Source organism: Trachypithecus francoisi, unplaced genomic scaffold (genome assembly GCF_009764315.1).
Source record: "Trachypithecus francoisi isolate TF-2019V2 unplaced genomic scaffold, Tfra_2.0 Lachesis_group11, whole genome shotgun sequence".
Lineage (NCBI taxonomy): Eukaryota > Metazoa > Chordata > Mammalia > Primates > Cercopithecidae > Trachypithecus > Trachypithecus francoisi.
This window is the reverse complement of record NW_022681456.1, coordinates 12,686,633-12,704,664: the sequence shown is the minus strand read 5'-3', so window position 1 is coordinate 12,704,664 and position 18,032 is coordinate 12,686,633. Positions and strand designations below refer to the sequence as shown.

The 18,032-nt window shown below is 51.5% G+C and overlaps 1 protein-coding gene across 7 annotated transcripts in view; it reads right to left on the bottom strand.

The window, feature by feature from the left end:
* PXN (paxillin) overlaps positions 1-16,872 on the bottom strand; it is a 64,669-nt gene extending 47,797 nt beyond the window's left edge. For 3 of the 7 annotated variants that reach the window (XM_033220392.1, XM_033220397.1, XM_033220399.1), the window contains exon 1: positions 16,720-16,872. In XM_033220392.1, the coding sequence (XP_033076283.1) occupies positions 16,720-16,732 (13 nt within the window). In that variant the 5' untranslated portion in view covers positions 16,733-16,872. Of the gene's footprint in view, positions 1-12,762; positions 12,842-16,719 lie in introns of all 7 variants that reach the window. The other 4 variants (XM_033220394.1, XM_033220391.1, XM_033220396.1 and 1 more) reach the window with 4 other exon arrangements.
* Between the last annotated feature and the right edge of the window lie 1,160 nt (positions 16,873-18,032).

The window sequence follows — 18,032 nt, the reverse complement described above, 5'->3', positions numbered from 1 at the left end:
TGAGACCACCCAGCTATCCCGACAGCTACCTCACCTCAAAGACGCATTGAGGCTGATGATGATAAGGAGGGGGGAAGAAACTGCACATCCACTGCTTGGGACAGAGGACCTTCCAAGACACGCAGCACGTGACCAGGCAGGCTCAGGAGGGCTGCCAAGTCGCGCCTCTGAGGAGCGAGTGCCGTGTTCCAGGCATCACGACCACTCCTCCACACCCACCCCAGAGAAGCCCGTCCCACTCGGCTGTCCCAGAGCACATCAGTGATGAGAAACTGCCTTAGCCAGCCAGCCAAGCCAGGAGTCCACAGGGGAAATGGCAAATCCAGAGGAAACCAAGTGCAGGCCATCGGACACTCCCGTTTCCACCTAAGGAAGAGGAATGTTCCTGGAAACAGAGAGGAGGCGAAGCTTGGCCAGAATTCTCTGAGCCACTTCAAACCTCCAATAGAGCCCAGGGTGGGTCTCATAGATCAACTGGCCGTAAAGAGGTACAGTCACTGGGCCAGCTTCATGACACAGCTGTGTACACTCAGTGCACAACCACCAAGTTCACAGTACAGAAAACCGACTCTTGGCCGGGCGCGGTGGCTCAAGCCTGTAATCCCAGCACTTTGGGAGGCCGAGACGGGCGGATCATGAGGTCAGGAGATCGAGACCCTCCTGGCTAATACAGTGAAACCCCGTCTCTACTAAAAATACAAAAACTAGCCGGGCGAGGTGGCGGGCGCCTGTAGTCCCAGCTACTGGGGAGGCTGAGGCAGGAGAATGGCGTAAACCCGGGAGGCGGAGCTTGCAGTGAGCTGAGATCCGGCCACTGCACTCCAGCCTGGGCGACAGAGCGAGACTCCGCCTCAAAAAAAAAAAAAAAAAAAAAAAAAAGAAAACCGACTCTTTTTTTTCTACTGCTACTAGGGGCCTCAGGGGCCAGACCACCCCATGAGGCTTTCTGGATGCCTAGAGTGCTGGGAGAAGCCCAGGGCTGACCTGGGAGTGGATCCCAGAGCAGCTCCCTGTGGCAGCTCTCACTAATATGAGTGTTAGATGAGCAATTAGTATAAACCAAGCCACCAAGCCACCTCCTCCCCCACCACTTCCGCATGAAAGCCACCAAAGAGGCTCAGGGGAAATTAAAAGTCATATAACCAAAACCCAACTTAACACCACTAGCCCAGGGGTATGGCCATTTCACCTCCACAGCAGAGTCCCAAACATTCTCTAACCCACGGCGCCATGAAGAGTCCTAAATCACCCTCTCGCAGAAAATAACTGAAGTCAGATTCTTCCCCCAGGCCAAGGTAAGCAACCAAACAGGGCCAAATGCATTAACTGCCCACCAGCAAGGCCATGGGAAATGCAGCCAACCTAAAGACGAAGTGGAAGTTAAATTCGAAGAGTGGGCTGGGTGCAATGGCTCACACCCGTAATCCCAACACTCTGGGAGGCCGAGGTGAGCAGATCACTTGAGCCCAGGAGTTCAAGACTAGCCTGTCCAACATGGCGAAATCCCATTTCTACTAAAAATACAAAAAATTAGCTGGGCGTGGTGGCAGGCGCCTATGATCCCACCTACTCGGGAGGCTGAAGCAGGAGAATTGCTTGAACCCAGGAAGTGGAGGTTGCAGTGAGCCGAGATCGTGCCATTGTACTCCAGCCTGGGCGACGGAACGAGACTCTGTCTCAAAAAAAAAATCAATTAATTAAAAAATAAATAAGGCCCTGCATGGTGGCTCACGCCTGTAATTCCAGCACTTTGGGAGGCCAAGGTGGGTGGATCAATTGAGGTCAGGAGTTTGAGACCAGCCTGGCGAACATGGTGAAACCCTATCTCTAGCAAAACTACAAAAAACAGCCAGCATGGTGGCGCGTGCCTGTAATCCCAGCTACTCATGAGGCTGAGGCATGAGAATCACTTGAACACGGGAGGCGGAGGCTGCAGTGAGCTGAGATCACACCCCTGCACTCCAGCCTGGGCAACAAAGCAAGACTCCATCTCAATAAATAAATAAACAAACAGGCCGGCACGGTGGCTCACTCCTGTAATCCCAGCACTTTGGGAGACAAGGAGGGCAGGTCATTTGAGATCAGGAATTTGAGACCAGCCTGGCCAACATGGGGAAACCCTGTCTCTACTAAAAGTACAACAATTAGCCAGGCGTGGTGGTGGGCACCTGTAATCCCAGCTACTTGGGAGGCTGAGGCAAGAGAATCGCTTGAACCCAGGAGGCGGAGACTGCAGTGAGCTGAGATTGCGCCACTGCACTCCAGCCTGGGCGATAATGCGAGACTTAGTCTCAAAAATAAATAAATAAACAAATGCCAAGAGAGTGACACCAAAAGCCAAACCCTCCACCCCAGGAGTTGTCAAGATTATTCCAAGAATGAACGATAACCATCACCATTTACTGAGCACTTTGAAAGTATTTCAGGAAAGTATGTCAGGAAATGCACCTATTTCATGGATTAGGAGACCAAGGCTCAGAGTGTAAAGTGATCTGCCAAGGTCACACAAGTCGTAGGCGACTGCACTGATACAGAACCAAGTGTGGCTGATGTCAGAGGCTGGGTTCTATGCCACCTCCCCACCCTGAACCCAGAGAGAACTCAGGTTCTCCAGAGGAGGAAGTGGTTTGCTGCAGGCTCAGCATCACTGTGGGTGTCGCAGTTTATACCCATTTAATCACCAACCACCATTAAGTATTTATTAAGCGACCACAGAGAGAACAGAGCAGTGCTTGGTGGTAAGAGATATTTGAAAGGCAGATAAAATCCCTGTCTTCAAGGAGCTTACAGGGCAGAGCAGGAGACAGAAGAAAGCCCAATTTACACAGACCTGTAAAGTTTCACCTTAGTAGGAGGGTCAACAGGCTGGTTGGTTTTATCTGCGAAAAAAGCCCTCTCAAAAAGGTGGATTCAGCTAAGATTTTAAAGGCAGAGGGTAAGGTGAGTCAGGAGAAGGCTATTTTCTGCAACTTGAACCAAGATCTAGACTCAAGGCAGAACTGAGTGGTTGGCATGGTCAGAAGTCAAATGTAATCCAGAGACTGCAGTACAAGATACCCCCGAGATTTGGCAACTGCATTGGTCATTAAATATTGAGCACAGGGCGTTCTTAGAATCCCCCAAAGCAGGGGCCAAGTAGGAACATGTATGAGGCCAGTGAGACCCAACGTAGGCAACAGAGAGGGTCAAACATGAGACTGGAGCTACTGAGGTTAACCAAGTAGTGACAGAGTACATGCATCCCATGAAGCCTGATCTGATTTTTCAAAAGAAACGATATGCAGTGAAATTCTGTCTCTACTAAAAATACAAAAATTAGACAGGCGTGGTGGTGCCTGTAATCCCAACTACTCAGGAGGTTGAGGTAGGAGAACTGCTTGAACCGAGGAGACGGAGGTTGTAGTGAGCCGAGATCATGCCACTGCACTTCAGCCTGGGTGGCGCAGTGAGACTCTGTCTCAAAAAAAAAAAAAAGGCCGGGCGCGGTGGCTCAAGCCTGTAATCCCAGCACTTTGGGAGGCCGAGACGGGCGGATCACGAGGTCAGGAGATCGAGACCATCTTGGCTAACACGGTGAAACCCCGTCTCTACTAAAAATACAAAAAATTAGCCGGGCGTGGTGGCGGGCGCCTGTAGTCCCAGCTACTCGGAGGCTGAGGCGGGAGAATGGCATGAACCCGGGAGGCGGAGCTTGCAGTGAGCCGAGATCGCGCCACTGCACTCCAGCCTGGGCGACACGGCCAGACTCCGTCTCAAAAAAAAAAAAAAGGAATGACATGGACTTTTTGGTGCAATCACCTGATGCTTTAAATGTAGGCAACTAATTTGGAATATTTTAAATACCATGGAGACCAAGCAACAATGGTCTGCAGGCCAAAACTAACCCATAGATCTCTGCCATGAGGTTTCCCGTATGAAAAACCAGAAAGAAGGCCAGGCACAGTGGCCCACACCTGTAATCCCAGCTCTTTGGGAGGCTAAGGCAGGTGGATCACCTGAGGTCAGGAATTTGAGACCAGTCTGACCAATATGGTGAAACCCCATCTCTACTAAAAATACGAAAAGTAGCCAGGCATGATGGCACACACCTGCAGTCTCAGCTACTCGGGAGGCTGAGGCAGGAGAATCGCCTGAACCCCGGAGGCGGAGGTTGCAGTGAGCCGAGATCACGCCACTGTACTCTAACCTGGGTGACAGAGCGAGACTCTATCTCAAAAAAAAAAAAAAAAAAAAAAAAGAGAGAGAAAGAAAAACCAGAAAGAGACTAGGCTGGTTGTGGGAAGACCCACCCAAGGTTCAGGTTCTTGCATCATTGCCTGTGGTAACTCTGGGTGTATTCCCTTCCCCTAACTCCTCTGGGCTTCAGTTTGACTTCCTCATTACTATGAAGAGAACTACTACCTACCTCAAAAGGCAGTGATCAGAACCATATAAAAAATGATGATTGTCGGCCGGGCGCGGTGGCTCAAGCCTGTAATCCCAGCACTTTGGGAGGCCAAGACGGGCGGATCACAAGGTCAGGAGATCGAGACCATCCTGGCTAACACGGTGAAACCCCGTCTCTACTAAAAAAATACAAAAAACTAGCCGGGCGAGGTGGTGGGTGCCTGTAGTCCCAGCTACTCGGGAGGCTGAGGCAGGAGAATGGCGTGAACCCGGCAGGCGGAGCTTGCAGTGAGCTGAGATCCAGCCACTGCACTCCAGCCCGGGCGACAGAGCGAGACTCCGTCTCAAAAAAAAAAAAAAAATGATGATTGTCAATGGACAAATAGATAAAAAAAAAATGTGGTTTATACATCATTGTATATAGATACAATGAATTATTCAGCCTTAAAAAGGGAGATTCTGCCAATTTGCCTCAGCATGGAAGGACATGCTAAGTAAGATAAGGCAGACACAACAAAAACATTGCGTGACCTCACTTATATATGTACTATATACATATATTTATTTACTATTTTAATTATTTTTGAGATGGAGTATTGCTCTGTCACCCAGGCTGGAGTGCAGTGACATGATCTTGGCTCATTCCGGCCTCCACCTCCTGGGTTCAAGCGATTCTCCTGCCTCAGGCTCCCAAGTGCCTGAGACTACAGGCCCATGCCACCACGCTCGGCTAATTTTTGTATTTTTAGTAGAGACGGGGTTTCGTCATGTTGGCCAGGATGGTCTCAAACTCCTGATCTCAGATGATCCACCCACCTTGGCCTCCCAAAGTGCTGGGATTACAGGCGTGAGCCATCGTGCCCAGTCCAATATATATATATTTTACATATATATATAAATATATATAGAGAGAGAGAGAATGAAACAGTGGTTACTATGGGCAGAAGTGGGGAATGGGGAGATGTGGGTCAAAGAATACTAAGTAGCAGATACATGGGATGCACAAGTTTAGAAATAAAATGTATGACATGAGAGCTGAAGTTAAGAAAATCCTGCTAGGGATTTTCGTTACATAAGTAGATTTAGCTGCTCTTGGCACACAGGAAAGTAACTGTGAGATGACTGATATACACTAATCGGCTTCACTTTAGTAACCACCTTACTATCTATATGTATCCCATAACAACAATGTTGTAAACTTCGAATATACGCAATAAGGTTTAGTGGTTTTTTTTTGAAACTGAGTCTCGCTCTTTCACCAGGCTGGAGTGCAGCGGCGCGATCTCGGCTCACTGCAAGCTCCGCCTCTTGTTTCAAGAGATTCTCTTGCCTCAGCCTCCCGAGTAGCTGGGATTACAGGCACGGGCCACCATGCCCAGCTAATTTTTGTATTTTTAGTAGAGACGGGGTTTCACCATGTTGGCCAGGCTGGTCTTGATCTCTTGACCTCGAGATCCGCCTGCCTTGGCTTCCCAAAGTGCTAGGATTACAGGCATGAGCCACAACGCCTGGCCTAAGGTTCAGTTTTTTAAAAAGTAAAGAAGCATGTGAAAATATGTCCTCAAGCTTAACATGCTGCAGAAATGCCCATTATCTAATACAGGCCCAGAGAAGAGAGGGGGCGCTAACAGAGAACAGGCAGTAGATGGGGCCTGGGAGAGGAGAAAGGAAATGAGAAGGGAGTAGATGAGAAGGGAGAGTGGAAAGGAAATGAGTTGAGTCTCTGCTGGCGGGCAGACCGGAAGAATCTGGACAATAGAATTCACGTCAGGGGTGGAAATATAAATTTGGGAGTCACCAGCACACAGGTTATAAAAGAGGTCATGCAGTTGATTAACTGACCGAGGTGCACAGGAGAAAAACAAGGAGTTCAGAGAAATCCTTTGAGAAAACACCCAGGTGCACCTCCACTCAGGGACCAGAGGAGACTTGGGAAAAGAAGGTGGGAGGGTCTCCGGAGAAGCAAGCAGAGCTTAAGGAAGGGAGAAAAAAATATGGCAGCTAAAGGATGAAACAGGTGTCTCAGCAAAAGAGCAAATGTGGAAGAATGGGTCGGGCTGTGTTAAAATTTAAAAAGGAGCAGGCCAGGTGCAGTGGCTCACACCTGTAATCCCAGCACTGGGAGGCCAAGGCAGGCAGATCACGAGGTCAGGAGTTCAAGACCAGCCTGGCCACTATGGTGAAACCCCGTCTCTACTAAAACCACAAAAATTAGCCAGGTGTGGTGGCAGGCACCTGTAGTCCCAGCTACTCAGGAGGCTGAGGCAGAAGAATCACTTGAACCCAGGAGGCAGAGGTTGCAGTGAGCCGAGATCCACTCCACTGCATTCCAGCCTGGGTGACAGAACAAGACTCTGTCTCAAAAAAGATAATAAATTAAAAAAAAATAAAAATAAAAAGGAGCAAAGTAAAAAAGTTAGTAAGAGTAGGCCAGGCACAATGGCTCACATCTGTAATTCCAACACTTTGGGAGGTGGAGGTGAGCGGATCACCTGAGCTCAGGAGTTCGAGACCAGCCTGGCCAACATGGCGAACGAAACCCCATCTCTACCAAAAATACAAAATTAGCCACGCATGGTGGTATGTGCCTATAATCTCAGCTACTGCTGGGGGTGAGGTGTGGGAGGAAGGGGTGAGGGGGGTGGGGAAGTGAGGCGCTGAGGCAGGAGGACCACTCGACCCTGGGGGACAGAGGTTGCAGTGAGCCAAGATCACGCCACTATACTCCACTCTGGGCGGCAAAGCAAGACTGTCTAAAAAACAAAACAAAACAAAAAACTGAATTTAATAAGAGCAGAAAAGTAAAAAGAGGGAAACAGGCAAGACGCATGGTGGCTCACACTTACAATACCAGCACTTTGGAAAGCCAAGGCAGAAGGACTGCTTGAAGCCAGGAGTTCGAGACCGGCCTGAACAACATAATGAGACTCCGGCTGTATAAAAAATAAAAAATTAGCCAGGCATGATAGCACGTGCCTGTAGTCCCAGCTGCTCGGGAGGCTGAGGCAGGAGGATTGCTTGAATTGGAGGTTACAGTGAGCTGTGATCCGATCATGGTACTTCATCCTGGGCAAGAGAAAAAGACCACCCCGTGAGAAAACAGAAAGAAGAGAAGAGAAGAAGAGGAGAAAAAGGGAACCAGAAGAAAAAGGAGAGCCAGGTGGACCTGCAGATGGGGACCTCGGGGCCACATGGGGCCACAGCCATCTACACTGACAGAATATGGTGGCCATGAGGTATAAAAGGGGGTGGGAAGATGGGGACGTGGAGGGTGGAATAAAGCGCAAGGAAATAGAGGCCATCCTTGAGGATCTGTCTACTATGTGCTAAGCACCTCACTCAGTCTCCCAACAACGTGGAAAGAAGGCATTGTGCCCATTTCATAGCCTGCTTTCAATAGGGTTTATTTATTTATTTTGAGACAGAGTCTCACTCTGTCACCCAGGCTGGAGTGCAGTGGCCTGATCTTGGCTCACTACATCCTCCGCCTCCCAGGTTTAAGCAATCCTCCTGCCTCAGCCTCCTGAGTAGCTGGGATTACAAGCATGCACCACCACGCCCAGCTAATGTTGTATTTTAGTAGAGATGAGGTTTCTCCATGTTGGTCAAGCTGGTCTGGAACTCCCAACCTCAGGCCTCAGGTATTCCACCCGCCTCGGCCTCCCAAAATGCTGGGATTACAGGCATGAGCCAACGTACCTGGCCTCAGTAGGGCTTTTATGTTGTTAGAAGAGGCCAAAGTCTCCATAGCTCATTCAAAATGATACACACAGACCGGGATCCAGAAGAGAATCGGCCTGAAGCTCCTCGGAGCTCCCTGGAGGGTTCCACCCACCTTGCTCCAGCTCACCCAGAGTTCTACGATTCAAAACAGCTGGAAATGTGTGCCCTGCTCTCCCCAACAAGAAAACAGAACAGAACATGGCTGTTTCTGCCAAGCGAATTCTGAATAAGCTGCATTCCATTTCATTAAAACAATTACCTGAGCTCCAGCCAAGAATTACATAAAGCTTCCTCCCAGCACCACCCCCTCCCCCATAAAACACACATCATGCTGCTTTCAGATAGGCAGAGTGAAGCTCTGAGCCTTCGCTAGAAGACCTCATGGTCCTTGCAAAGTGGCAGTCTCGGCATCTTTGCATGCTGACACAGATGACATGAGGCTGAAAGAAGACCTTGGCATGAAGCCCTCCCCTTATGAGAGCCTGCTGGCTGCCCGAAATGTTTCTAGTAGGCAGCAGGGCCCTCACCTCTGCCTCAGAGCCAAGAGGGCCACTGGTGCCAGAATGCAGCTATTTCCCCAAAACAGACTGGAGGCCCAAGAAGGCCAGCTTTGAGTCAGCACAAACTAGACACGAGGGACCAAGGGAGTGGGGATTCCAGGAGAGGGAGCCTGAAGGCTGAAAAACTGGATGGTCAGACTTGAGCTACAAGCAAGAGCCTGGGGCCATCAGCCATCACTGCCCACAGGTAAATGGTATTCCACTGGCCACAGATAAGGGGTTCATGATGTGAGGCAAAAGGCATCCCCTCCCCTCCCGCAGGCCTCAAGCTGCCCAGAGACCATTCCCTGAATTGTGTAAAGCCTTGCTCTGGCCAGGCGCCATGGCTCACACCTGTAATCCCAGCACTTTCGGAGGCCGAGGCAGGCGGATCACCTGAGGTCAGGAGTTCGAGACCAGGCTGGCCAATATGGTGCAACCCCATCTCTACTAAAATTACAAAAATTAGTCAGGCATGATGACACACACCTATAATCCTAGCTACTGGGGAGGCTGCGGCACAAGAATCACTTGAACCTGGGAGGCAGATGTTGCAGTGAGCCAAGATTACCCCACTGCACTCCAGCCTGGGTGACAGAGTAAGACTCCATCTCAAAAAGAAAAAAGAAAAAAAAAAGTCTTGCTCTGTGTCCCACCAGCCTGGACAACCCATCTCAAACTCCAACCAAAGTTCAGCATCTCACATGCTTCAACCCTGGTCTGATTAATGTCATCATGCACAAATAACTCATGAGGTTGCCTCCACACCTATGGACACACACTGTCTCTGGGCCTGTCTTTTTCCTGCACAGGTCACAGCACTATGCTCCCCATTTCCCAGCTGATAGTCGGCAGTCACTGTCACCTGAGGCCCCCCCAGCTCCTGTCTCTGGTCACCCAGTCTTCCCACCATCTGCACAATCACAGGAGGCCAACAGTCACTCAGGCCAACCACAGGCAGGAGCAGGCCAGCACCTTGGCCCGACAACTGCAAGCCCACCACAGAAAAGCAGGGTTTCCTTACTTTTCTCCAACTTTTCATTATGAAAATATCTAAACACACAGAGAAGTTGAGAGGCCTGTGTACTCTCATTTAGATTGAATGACTGTCATTGTTTTACCACGTTGTGTGAATGCATGGCCCTTGTGCTCTCTGCCCTCTATGTGTGTATCCTGTTTTTCATTATATCATTTAAAACTAAGTTAAGTTGGGCGCAGTGGCTCACGCCTGTAATCCCAGCACTTTGGGAGGCCGAGGTGGGCGGATCACCTGAGGTCAGGAGTTCGAGACCAGCCTGACCAACATGAAGAAACCTGGTCTCTACTAAAAATACAAAAATTAGCTGGGTGTGGTGACGCATGCCTGTAATCCCAGCTACTTGGGAGACCGAGGCAGGAGAATCGCTTGAACCTGGGAGACGAAGGTTGCAGTGAGCTGAGATCATGCCACTGCACTCCAGCTGGGGCAACAAGAGCAAAACTCTGCCTAAAGAAAAAACAAAAAACAAAAAAAAACAAATCAAACTAAGTTGAGGCCAGGTGGGGTGGCTCACACCTGTAATCCCAGCCTGTAATCCCAGCACTTTGGGAGGCTGAGGCAGGTGGATCACCTGAGGTCAGGAGTTGAAGACCAGCCTGACCAATACGGTGAAACCCTACCTCTACTAAAAATACAAAAATTAGCCAGTTGTGGTGGCATGCATCCATAGTCCCAGCTACTCAGGAAGCTGAGACAGGAGAATTGCTTAAACCCAGGAGGCAGAGGTTGCAGTGAGCCAAGATCGTGCTGCTGCACTCCAGCCTGGGTGACAGGGCAAGACTCCACCTCAAAAATAAAAAATAAAAAAATAAAAATAAGTTGCAAGACATCATGACACTTTACTCCTAAATACTTTAGCATGCACCTAACAATAACAATATTCTCCCATAAAACCACAATACCACAATCACACAAGAAATAAGCATTAAGAGGCCATCTTTAAGGGAAGATTTGGCCACTGGGGCTCCACTGGGCCTGGCCAGCCGCATATTCTGTCTACCATTGGCCCAGCATCCAAGGCCTCCCTGGAGAGGCCAGCCCTGAGCCCCTGGTTAGGCAATCGGTTAGTTAGTTGGAAGACTTATCAGGATATGAATGTACACTCGAGGCCAGATATGAGACTCCCAACAAGACCCAGACTGCAAAAGGCAGAGCAGACCCTGTGGGGCTGTAGACGGAGGCTCGGGGCCCATCCCAGGTGAGGAGGGCACCCGGAAGCCATTTCCATGACTTGCTTTGCGAACATTTCTGAGAAAATTCAGCTTCCTGATTCTTTCCCTTCCTCTCCTCCTCCCATAGGACATCCTTCATTCTCCACCATAAAGTTTTCAACAACTCCCTCCTCTGGACATGGGAAAGACAAGGAGCATGTTTAGGTGCAGTGAGGCTGGAGGCACAGGAAGGCTTTTGATTCCTGAGCAGAGGAGCTGGGAAGGGACCACAGGGGACCTGCCCCAGGTTCTCCTTGGCAGTGGTGCTGTAAGCTCACTGCTCTGTCTCAAGAGAAACAGGCGACTGGAGAGGTGACCAGGGAGGGAGGAGTGGGGCCTCCCCTGGAACAGGAGATACTCCCCACAGGACCCTGCATCCCATCCTGAGTGTGTGTCCCCAAGAAAGAACAAAAAGGCCGGGTGTAGTGGTTCACGCCTATAATGCCAACACTTTGGGAGGCTGAGGCAGAAGGATCACCTGAGGTCGGGAGTTCGAGACCAGCCTGACGAACACGGAGAAACCCTGTCTCCACGAAAAATACAAAATTAGCTGGGCGTGGTGGTGCATGCCTGTAATTCCAGCTACTCGGGAGACAGAGGCAGGAGAATCGCTTGAACCTGGGAGGCGGAGGTTGTGGTGAGCTGAGATCATGCCACTGCCCTCCAGCCTGGGCAATGAGAGCGAAACTCCGTCTCAAATAAAAGAAAGAAAGAACAAAAGAAAGAGAAGAAGCTGTGGAGAACAGGGAAATGACAGATATGGAAGACAACAGAGAATAGGGTGGGGGCAGAAAAATGTTAGTGTCCTAGAAACAGAAAACAGTCAAACCAATGAGCAACTCATATCAGATGCAGTATCGTGAACAGAAGAGTAAAGAATGTGACAGGCGCAATGGCTCACGCCTGTAATCCCAGCACTTTGGGAGGTCGATGCGGGCACATTGCTTGAGGCCAGGTGTTCAAGAACAGCTTGGGCAACATGGTGAAACCCTGTCTCCGCAAAAAATTTTAAAAATTAGCGGGGCATTGCGGCATGCGCCTGTAGTCCCAGCTACTGGGGAGGCTGAGGGAAGAGAATCACTTGGGCCTAGAAGGTGGAGGCTGCAGACCCTGTCTCAAAAAAAAAAGTGTACAAAACAATTGGCCGCAAGTCCCACTCAGCAGCCAGACCACCTGCATTCAAATCCTAGCACTGCCATTCACTAGCTGTAGAACTTGGGCATGTGGGCTCACCTCTCTGTGTCTCAGTTTCCTCACTTATAAAATGGGTAGTGGTAATACTACTACTAATAAAACCTGCCTCATATGGACAGCTTGATTCAAACAAGCAATGCATGTAAGGTGCCCAGCACAGTGCCTGCACATAATAAGTGCTCAATAAATATTACGGGAAAAAGTTCTGTAAACACTGTAAAAAAGAAAAGTGTCCCCAGGCCAGAGTGCAGTGACGCGATCTCGGCTCACCGCAATCTCCGCCTCCCGGGTTCAAGCGATTCTCCTGCCTCAGCCTCCTGAGTAGAATACCTGAGACTACAGGCACCCGCCACCACGCTCAGCTAATTTTTGTATTTTTAGTAGAGATTGGCTTTCACCATGTTGACCAGGCTGGTCTTGAATTCCTGACCTCAAATGATCCACCCACCTCGGCCTCCCAAAGGGCTGGGATTACATGTGTGAGCCACCATGCCCGGCAGATTTTGCTATTATTGATGACTCAGACTAGGACGACCCCAGGAAAGGTGGCAATGAGGCTAGAAGTTTATTCAACATCTCTGGAGCGAGGTAAAGACCCAAGAGAAGCTTCAGATTCAGATACTCCATGCGCGATGACTAAATAGGAAAGGAGGGCTGCTCAGTGGCTCACCAATAACTCTGGCCTTCCATCAGCCTCTCCAGCCAAGGGTACACCCAGCTTCTTCAATGCATGACCATCACTAGGGAAGCTGGAAAAAAGGGAATACTGAGATATTCCCTGAAAAGACCTTGAACCCATAGTGACAGGGCTTTGGCTTCCAGTAGGCTGAACCTTTCTCCATCAAGCTATGTCTGCCCAGGTAGCAGACAGCTTCACGTATCAGAAAGGGCACCTGCTGAAGAATCAAACCCACCAGGGTTTGACTCCCAGCTCTGCCCCTTAGTAGTACAAAGCCCAGGAGAAGCTCTGGCACTGACACAGAGCCTACCAGGAGGGCACCATCGCTGCTTGGGTAAATGCCGCCTCTGCCACAGGCCCAGCAGCTGGGTGCCCTGACTCTGCCCTAACACACAGAGGGACCACAGACAGGAAAGCCCAAAGTCCAGACTTTCCATGGAAACAGGGAGGTTCCATAGCTCCCAATGCCCCAGGCAACTCCTCTGCCCCCCTAGCACTACCCCCAAGGACAATGAGGCACTGTTTTCCAAAGGGTCAAGACTGCTGAGAAGCTGAAAGAAGACATGTCCAGATTCCAGCAGCAACTGGGCACTGCCAACAGCTGGCTGTTCCCCCTGCTAGAGGATGGGAAGGCAAAGCTACCGGACTCGGACTGGACACACCCTTTGCCATTTCCTGGGAATGGCCCCTAGGGCAGAGATTGTTAAAGGTAACTATCAATTACTCAGCAGGCCCCAAGGCTCATCCCCCTGGTTAGTCACCAGCACCTACCACCTTATGACGCTTAAGACGACCAGATCTGGAATTGGATGAGCCTGGGTTCAAATCCAAGCATTACCACTACACTTCCCTGAGCTCAGGTTTCCACATCTATAAAGTGGAGGCAAAACACCTCCGTTTCTGAAAGGTTGTGATACAGCTTGTAAAGCGCTGAGTACAGCGCCTGTCTCCCATGAAGTGCATGTGATCATGATTAGACCACAGTTGTGGTCAAAGCCCCCACCAAGTACACTGAGAACATGAACAGAGGGAGAGCAAGCAATCGGGTTAGAAAACACAGTCAGAATGCATCTCAGTGTTGTGGGAACTCTGTCCAGGAAACTCCAGCCAGAACTCGAACAGAGTGAACTCCGGGCCAAACCAGCATCTAAACAGTAATAAGAAAAGCCACCAAGCAGCCACCCCAAAGCACAAAGTAGAGAGAACACACAGGGAAGGGCAGAACATGCTGTGTTGATATTTTTGTGCTCAGAGAGCTATAAATTTGTAACTTATTAAATTTGTAACTTATTAAACAGCACATGGCAAGTCTGTCATTGGCAGCTATAGGGAGGAGAAGAGTTCCCCATTTTTTATCAGACCAAAAAACAAAGTCACGGAGGAGGTGATGCACCCTCTGGCCTTGCTACTGGACACACCATAAACTCTCCCCTGTGTTAGGGACCAGGAGGCACATGGCTGAGAGCACGCTCAGGAGAAAAATAAAAACAACAGGTCCGGGCTTTGTGTCCACCCTAAGGAAAACAGCTGACGGGCAGTGTGCTGAGCCGCCATCCAGACAGCTGACGGGGCCCCAGTGCAGAGGCAAATTCCTCTCCCTTCCTGCACACCCCATTCCTCCCACCCCGGGCTCTGGTCAGCCAGGCGTGGCTTTCCCCTTGGGAGCTCAGGCCAAGGAAATCGGGCAGTCCGGATGTAAGCAACTGGGCGTCTATGGTAGAAAGCAGCAGAAGTTACAGGTGACAGCCATCACCCAGTGGCAACCCCTCCTTCAAGCGCCCTTGCCTCCTCCCCAGGGAAAAAAGGCTTCTTGGTACACAAGAGCCGCAGATCTAGGAGCCAGGAATTGGGCTTCCAGCTATGGTTTTGTCATTTCATGGCTGTGCAGCCTTGGGCAAGAGAATGAACCTCTTAGTCTCAGCTTTCTCAATCTGTCAAAAGGCAGGTGGTCAGGATAGCATTGGCTTTAAGGCGGAATCTGATAAAAGGGTTGTTGTGAGGATACCACAAATCGAGGTACAGGGAAGTACTCCACAAACAGCAATTTAGATCCTTACAATCCCCTCTCCCGTATACAGTGCTCTCTTTCCTTTCAGAACTCAGTTTCCTGGCCCTAAATGGAAGACTGCCAGAAGACAGGAACTCCGGATTGCGACGGCGAGCTCTACAAAGACTTTCTCAGTCCGTGAAACAGCACCGGGACTGCCGAGAAGGAAGAGAACGGCACCAGCATTTTAGAAACTGTAACTTTGCTCCCAGTTCCCACTGGGAAAGCACTGAGACTCTTAAATCCTGGATTCAAGGAACATCCCCCAGCCTCCTTCCAGCTGAGCTATTTTTATGTGAAAAAAATAAATAAATAAATACCTGCCTGGAAGCCATGCCAACCTTGAGCACACTGGAAAAATGGGTGCCAAGCCTGACCCAAAGGCAAAACTACATTTGGCAGCCATCTCACTCTGCAAAACAGGCAGGAGCCTACACCACCCCCAGCTCCGGGATCTCAGGGGCACCCTGATCCCAAAAGGAAGCTGGAGGAAAGCAGTCAAGTCCAGCGCCTACAAACAGCCAGTCTTAACTTAGTGCCCGGCGCTGCTTGGTAGAGGCCCATCAGTCCTGTCTGCTGAATCTACTCCTCAGAGCCTGGGACAGAGGAAGCATCAGTGGTCACACAAGCCACCCACAGTCCAGAGAGGAAAGACAAGGCTCCTACAGAGAAGAAACGTGTCCCCCCTCCTCACCTCCCAAGCTCAAGGCCCTCCAGCTACAGGCGTGAAGGGGAGGGAGAGAGAGCGAATCCTCCCACTCCTGCATTCACGCCACCCAAGGCATTCCTAGAACCCTGACACCAACCCCCCTGGGTTTAGAGTCGCTTCCAGGAGATGCTTTCTTTCCCCTAACACCAGATCAAGACTGGACTGAAAAGAGTAGCCTTGGGGCTCCAATAACAGGAAAACAGTAAAACTCTGTTCTGGGCATCCTGTCCTCTTTTACCTGCATGGCTTCCAGCAGGGCCTGACGCAGAGAGGGTGGAGGGGACCCTGCTAGCCAGGACACGTTCAGGGATGGCCATACCTTGGGCCCCACCTCCCACCTCATTCCCCTGGCATTTCACCAGAATCTGGGGGTGGGGAGAGAATCAGGACTCACCAAATTACCGTTCTAGACTTAACATACCACGGAAGACGGACTGGTCTGTGAATTGAGGGGGGATGGTCCACAGAGTGGGGAGGGCAGTGAGAGAAAATAAGTGATGGGTCCTTGAAACGGGGTGACCAGATTTGAAGTGGGGGTTCAGGAGAGCAGGCAGACTGGGAAACTTGTCTTTGAAATGGGGGTGTGGTCATCACACACGCTCGTCTCTAGCTTTTGCATCTGACTTGTGAAATGAAAGGGGTGGGCTCCCAGGGGTTATCCCTGAAGGGGGGGTGCAGTCTGTGAAGTGGGGGGCGACCCTGGAGGGACGGGGAGCAGGTCGAAGAAATGAGGGAGCAGCCCATGAGATCGGGCAGCTGCTCCCCGAGTTGGGCGGTCGATCTGTGAGGTGGGGGTGGGGAGAGGTCTGCGAGGTGAGGGTCCCGTAGCTGACGAGGTGGTCCGCTCTAGGAAGTCCCGTCCCTGCAGCGGACGGGGTGGGTCCCGGAGGGGCGGGCTGGTCCCTGGGGCCCTTCTGGGAGATGGGGGTGGGTCCCCGAGGTCGGGGGTCCAGAGGTGAAGCCGTCCCAGACGGGGAGTGGCTGCTGTGCGGTCGGTGCCGAGGCCGGCCTGGCCCAGGACTGAGGCCCGGTTAGGGATCCCGGCCCCGCGGAGCCCCGGCCGGCAGGGACGGGAGCTGAGGCCGGGGCCGCCGCGGGTGGGATCCCGCGGCCCCCGCCGCTCGCTGGCACCCGCCCGGCCCGGAGCTGTGCGCCTCTCGCCTCCTCTTCCCTCGGCCTCCTGCTCACTCACCGAGGTCGTCCATGGCCGGACCACGGGCGCCGGCTTGGGGTCGCGCTAGCTGCCCGTCCCGGGGCCGCTCCTCTATGCCCCGCAACTTTTCCGCCGCGAGCCTTGGCCCGGAACGGAACGCGCCGCCGCCGCGCGCGCCCGCGCCCGCCGCGCGCCCCGCCCCCGGCCGCCCCCTTGTGCACGCGCGCCCCGCCCCCGCCCACCCCCGCGAGTTTGCTGGCCCCGCCCCTGCGCACGCTGGTCCCGCCCCCGTCGCGAGCCCGGGCAGTGGGCGTCGCTGGGCGGGGCGGTGGCGCCCCCTCGCGGCTGAGCGAGCAGGTGGGCGGCTCCCAGGCCTCCAGCCACTCCCATCCGTCTTTCTGTCCCTCTCAAAGTCACTTGCCTGACCCTGCGGATGACAAATCCGTCCACAGTCAGCCATGTGTCTGTGCATTCGTCGGCCACTCGGTCATCACATGCCTGTCCACTGGAGAGTCAGTTTTGCCCATCTGTCCGTCTGTCTGTCACCCGTAGGTCACCACCCAGGAGGATCATAAGTCAGTACCAGGCAAGGCCTGGAGCCCGTGGCTGACCTTTCCTGGGGTCGCCCTCTGGTCAATGGCAGTGCAGCTCGCAGTTCACCCTTTCTGGCCCAAACCCAATACCTGTGTGGTTCCATCTCTCTTAATATTACTTCCACACATCCACCGTCCCTAGACACTTCCAAAACTGTGCATGGGGCAGAGGGTACCCCACATTAGACATTAAAGGGAAAACGACAAGAAAGCCACGCCCAGTGCTCCCACACACTCGGAAATTGGGTAATAATAACAGCTGCCATTTACTAAGTGTCTGAAAAGACAGACACTATATAGCTATTCTCTAAATTAATCCTCCTAGAGGTAGTTATTATTATCCTATCATTGGTCCTTTGCTACCCGTTGGGATGGGTGATGGCAGTTTGTGGATTTTATATCAAACTGCTCTGCAAGTACAGCTTCAAGTTCCCCTTGTCCCTCAAGAATCCAGGCCTTCTGGGCCAGGTCAGGTCCTCCAGAAAGCAGATGAGATGCTGAGGTAGAGCTAGGGATAATGCCTGTGACAGAGAAGGGGAAATAAGCAGGGCTGGGCAAGGAGACTCAGATCTGACAGACAGGTCAACCCATCAGGGAACTCCATGACAAAAAAATGAGAAGTCCCCTTGGGCAGAAGTATCCGGGTTCCAATGCTCCCACCACGTTCAGTCATTTTGTAAAGGCAGATCCAAGCAGCTTCTGTGGCTGCCACATTCTCCTATAATAAATTCAAGAGCAAAGACTGTTCCTCAAACACTC